Source organism: Marmota marmota, unplaced genomic scaffold (assembly GCF_001458135.2).
Source record: "Marmota marmota marmota unplaced genomic scaffold, marMar, whole genome shotgun sequence".
In the NCBI taxonomy this organism is placed as follows: Eukaryota; Metazoa; Chordata; class Mammalia; order Rodentia; family Sciuridae; genus Marmota; species Marmota marmota.
This window is the reverse complement of record NW_026000174.1, coordinates 17,637,748-17,643,475: the sequence shown is the minus strand read 5'-3', so window position 1 is coordinate 17,643,475 and position 5,728 is coordinate 17,637,748. Positions and strand designations below refer to the sequence as shown.

The window sequence follows — 5,728 nt, the reverse complement described above, 5'->3', positions numbered from 1 at the left end:
GTTCTTTTTCTAAGGTACATATTCTTCTTTCAACTAAGTAAATAGAGGCTTCAAGATTAGGTCTGAGATTATAGATATAATAATTGACAATAACATTATTGAAGATACATTTTTAGGTCAAAATTATGGACATAGCAAGAACAACTTGGTAAGGGCTGGTTGAATACAGGAAACATTTATGTTAGCCATATTCAAGTAAAAAAAAAAATTGAAATCTGAAAGAATTTTGGGGGCCCTGTGGTGTACTTTCTAAAGCCAGACCCATTCATGGGCCTAATAAGAAAAATCACTCTTTGTCACACTGGAATTTAAAAGATTCCTTTTGTTTCTCAGTCAGCAAAAGTCTGCCCGGATTAATCTGAATGTCAGAAGTTATTTCTCTTTTCCTTTACAGCTCGTTATTTTTGTAAATAAGTGCCTTGTTTTATTTTGTGTCATTGAAAGCTGACTTTCCTTATAAAGTTTTAAAAGGTCAGTCATTTTGGTTCCAAGTTTCAAAGTGATATCTGAGTTTGAGAGGAAAACAAAACAGACACACAACCCCTATGAGACAAGGAATTTTCTAAGTTCATAACCATGTTATTCTTTCATTTACAGATCACAAGGGATTAGAAAAACCCAATCCCACAGGGGCACACTATGGTGTAAAACACTGATTCTTCACTGCCTGAAACATTGAAAAATTCTGCTCTGTGGGTTCTGTTTATTCTTCCGTGGATAGTCCCTGGTAAATCTGGGGGCTGGATATTCTGTAAGGTGAGTGGGGAACTGACATATTTGTTTCTAAAAGAATACAAACCCCATATGACCCCATATGAGGGCAGGAGGATAAAAAAGCAACACTGTCTTGTTTTGGAGGGTTTCAACTCTAGAACGGTTTCGTCTCATAGTAATTCATGCTTTCCAGAATATTTCTCAAGCAGTTAATAAAAAATAGGGGGGCAAACTATAAAGTCTGACAAGTTGTAGGACCTCTCCAGAACTAGATTAATATATGAATGTAAAGCTTGTCTGCTAAAAAGGTCCAGAGACCATTCATGCTTAGACTGGAGGAGATTCAGAGGAAATTCTCACTGTATCTTCAAACATCTGAATTGTTTCATGGGAAGGAGAGAGTAGATTTCTGTGGGTTAATATCTGGCATTATAAAAGAGAATAGTACATTTCATAATTCTTTCTAAATGGTTGAAATTATCCCCTTTCCACAGTCATCCTCTAATGCATTTCTGTCCGTTAGTCTTATCTTACCAATGGTGACATTGAGGAACTTACTTTCAAGACTGGCTCAAGAAAATGAAAGCTATTCACTGGAAGATTCAGAATTTGAACTGTCTAGATTGGCTTCAGATTTTGTACAATTCACTGCTATGTTCCATGGAAAATGTCTATTATGGGAATATATATTTAGGAATTTTATTGTTAATTAGAAGGGAAGCAGTTTGGAGCTAATTAATTGAGGTTCTGTAATGTGAGACTACCTCAGAAAAAATAAAGGGATTTTCTGTCACTGAACATCTTGAGGCAGAGATCAAATGGCGAACATCACACATGAGATAAAAGGAAGAGTTCCTTGATATCACAGCCCTTTTAGGAAGCTTGTTCTTAGGTCATTAAATTTCTTTAAACTTCTATGTGTTGCTAATTACCATGAGTCAGAACAGGAATTGTAGGTAACAATAATGGTTCAAGGTGTAGTTATACAGAGAAAATCTAAATTTCTGTATTGTTTGGGTCAGAGTTTTCAATGGTTAAAGAAATCTTTCCTCCTTCTTTTAAGCACATACATATTTATGGACAAAAAGTGCTTCCCCCGGTTGCCTTTTGCCATCCAGTCCAGTAATTTTCAGCCTGAGAGTAATTCTCAGTCTCTTCTTTCTAAATTTCTCCTGCATCATATCAGTGAGTCCCATAGATTTTTCTGCCTTGTTATTCTTTCACTATTTTTACATAATTTCATGATGAGGTAGCTTTTCACTAAGTTATTCCTATCCAGTATTTTCAAGCTCTTCAGTTTATTCATTAAGCTGCTAACACATTGGACTTTTAATGGGCAAAAAATTTGTCCTACCACCTGCAAGATTTATTTAGCTTAAACTGGTCACTTCACTTGGTCTTCTTCCCTACTCATTAGCCACAATTCTTATAGTTCCTGCTTATAAGACAATATTCTGCTTATGCTAATGCTAGCATATATCACGTCTGCAATTTTGAACCACCTATTTTCTTTCCTTGGAATTCTCTTCTTTAATTTTCCTAGTTAATATCTACTGAAAAATTACTCCTCTGGATAGCCAGTTTTATTTTGCTCAATTTAAGTTATATAAGTTCATCAATCCTTATTCAACAAAAGGCTCCTCCCCTTCCCTTGTTTAAGACTCTTGAACAAAGGTTAGCACCCCTCTTTAGCAAATCCCTCCCCAAAAGTCCAGGGGACATTTGGCAATGCCTGAGGTAGTTTTGATTGTTGATTCTGATATCCAATGGGCAGGAGAAAGGGATGCTGCTAAATATTAAAATTACAAAGACTATCCCCACAACAACTGAACATGATTTGGCCTAAAATGTAGTTAGGCTGACATTGAGAAAATCTGCCCTTGAAGATTATCAGTTAGATGCCGTGAGACTCGGAAAAGGAACATTATCAAGAAGCAAGTTAATTATTTTCTCAACATAATCCATGGTCCTTTAGACTGAACATATATTTTTTTCTGTTTTAATTACTTGCTATTTTGTTTACTTGCTTCATTCTTTTTTTTAATATTTATTTTTTAGTTTCCGCAGACACAACATCTTGCTTCATTCTTATACTTTTTCTCTCCTTCCTTTGATTGCTTTATATACACTTTGTCAGAGTCAGCTTCTATCTTAATTCCAGTTATTCTCCAGGTCAATTATCCGTCATATGGCAATATTAAATTTCCCAAACTAACATGATAAAAATCGAAAGTATAATTTTTAGATAAATCACAGATTTTTTTTTTTTTTGGTTTCTACATGATGATATTCTATGGGATGTGTGGTCATATATCAGATAGGCAGATAGAAACTTTAATCATAGTGTGATAACCTTAAAGAAAAGGAAGCAGCAAATGCTCCTCCAGTTGACCTCATGTGGATTATAGTGGCCCTTTCAGTTTATCAGGGGAATGGAAAAAGCGACAACAAACACCTCTGTGAAATGATGGAGAAGGTGTGTTTTCAGGCCACCCTCACTATCTCTATCAATTTTATGTTTCACTTAAATGGTTTCAGAAAATGGCTGTTGCAATTCCTAAAAGAAAACAAATTCATTGTGTGAATTATTTAACATTTAATGTATTTTGAGGTGAAATTATTTTTAAAGGAGAGATAAACACAGATTGCAAGCAAACATCAGACAGGAAAATGTCCTTAAACTTAAGAAGATGTAGGACAAAGCCCCTCTATGCTGAAGCAAATCCCTTGGTAACCAAGATGGAGGCTCTGGATGTCTTCAGTGTCATGGATAGGGGTGACCAGTGAAGGGCAGAGACAGCACAGGATGGAGAGAGTCCTATGGAAAACACTGTGGAGAAGAAAATTTCCACCTTTTTGGAAATTGTAGTTTGGTTGGATAGAAGATCTACAAGGTTGTAAAGAAAACAAAATACTTTCTTATAAGTCATTCCAAGTTATTTCAAATGGTTAAAGAGAAATAGCTGTTCATTCTTAGAAAACTAAGATTATTGCTGAAAGAGAGCAAGAGAAGCAGAGAACATGGGTTTGCACTGATGTTAAATACAATTGATGTGCTCATAGCAGGTCATGGAAGGTGAGAAGAAGTTCTGAAAGTGTTGGGTTGACTTTCTCAGAGGACAAACAGAACAAAGTGCAAAATGAATGATTGGGTTTGGGAATATTGGAACTTTGAGAAATGGGTTTGAATGTATTCTGAGGGAATTTATGACAGAAGAGAGTATAAATAGACTCACCTGAGAAATCCAGCTAAAGAGCTGCAAAACTGGAGAATGTTCCTGGAAAATTTGTCTTCTAAATTTGAGAAAACTGTGTACTATTTTGTCACCTCTGAATTCTTTATCAGGTGCAGGTAGAGCTTAGTTCTTGAAGTATCTTTATAATTAAATAATTTCTGTGCACATTCCAATTTGCAAGTCACAATAAAACCATACATGATTAGTAGCAAACACAGATAAAGGGAATCCTCTTGGTTCAGTAGTCATGGAGCAGAAATTTAGTAAATTTAATTTAACTAGAAGAATCTAGTAAATTTAATTTTTCTCATTCAATATGATCATGGTATGCAGAAACATGAATCCTGATGGTTGATTTCTAAATGACTTTGGAAAAGAAGATAGAAAAATAATTAGAGAGGAGTTGTTGGAATGAAAGGGTTAATCCTAATCTAATGGCAGTATATTTTTCTAACATAAATTATTTCCTCCTCATTTTCCATTCATCCAGTCTTGAGATGGATTAGAAGATGAAACAGCAGCAGCACCACGTGGCTCTTCTGACCAAGAAGTCACCATGCTCACATTCAATGGCTCCTTCTTCATGCCTTCTGTTTTTACACTAGTTGGGATTCCTGGCCTGGAGCCAGTGCAGTTCTGGATTGGGATTCCATTCTGCGCCATGTACGTCATCGCAGTGATTGGGAATTCCCTCATTTTGGTTATCATCAAAAAAGAAAACAGCCTCCACATACCCATGTACATATTTTTGGCCATGTTGGCAGCCACAGACATGGCACTTAGCACCTGTATTCTTCCCAAAATGTTAGGCATCTTCTGGTTTCATTGGCCAGAGATCTCTTTTGATGCCTGCCTGCTGCAAATGGGTCTTATTCACTCATTCCAGGCAACTGAATCAGGGGTCCTGCTGGCAATGGCCCTGGATCGCTATGTGGCCATCTGTAACCCCTTGAGACATGCTACTGTCTTCTCCCAAAAACTCTTGACTCATCTTGGAGTTGGGGTAACACTGAGGGCTACTTTTCTTATATTACCATCCCTGCTGCTTATCAAATGCAGACTTAAACTCTACCAAACTACAGTTATTTCCCACTCTTATTGCGAGCACATGGCCGTCGTGAAACTGGCTGCTGAAGACATCAGAGTCAACAAGATATATGGCCTATTTGTTGCCTTTGCCATCCTAGGATTTGACATAATCTTCATTACCATGTCCTATGTTCGAATATTTGTCACTGTCTTCCAGTTGCCCCAGAAGGAGGCCCGAGTCAAGGCCTTCAATACCTGCATAGCTCACATCTGTGTCTTCCTACAGTTTTACCTCCTGGCCTTCTTCTCTTTCTTTACACACAGGTTTGGTTCTCACATACCACCCTATGTTCATATCCTTTTGTCAAATCTTTACCTGTTAGTCCCACCTTTTCTCAACCCTATTGTCTATGGAGTTAAGACCAAAGAAATCCGTAGGCATGCCTGGAAAATGTTTGTCTCCTTCCAAAAGTCTTGATTGTTAACTACTCCCTGCATAGAAGTTTTAGTTTGGTTATTAGTAACAACTTCAGTGAAGTAAAAATTCATGTCTTCTTCAAATAAGTATATCTAAAAAAAAAAGGTTTATATCTCAGATGCTCATAATTTAAGCAGGTATTCAGTTGATTGGCTAATACATAAGGAACAAAATCTCTGTTGTGTTGATATTTCAATTTTTTAAAGTCATTCTTCTGTTTTTATCCTGTCCATTTAAATTCAAAGCTTCCTCTTTGGCACCATCTAGAGCT

At 36.5% G+C, this 5,728-nt stretch overlaps 1 protein-coding gene across 1 annotated transcript; it reads left to right on the top strand.

Moving 5' to 3' along the window:
• Positions 1-4,506: 4,506 nt before the first annotated feature.
• On the top strand, positions 4,507-5,457 carry LOC107157245 (olfactory receptor 52A5-like). The gene has a single exon (XM_015503591.1). The coding sequence runs from the start codon at positions 4,507-4,509 to the stop codon at positions 5,455-5,457; it is 951 nt and encodes a 316-aa protein (XP_015359077.1).
• The last annotated feature ends 271 nt before the right edge of the window (positions 5,458-5,728 follow it).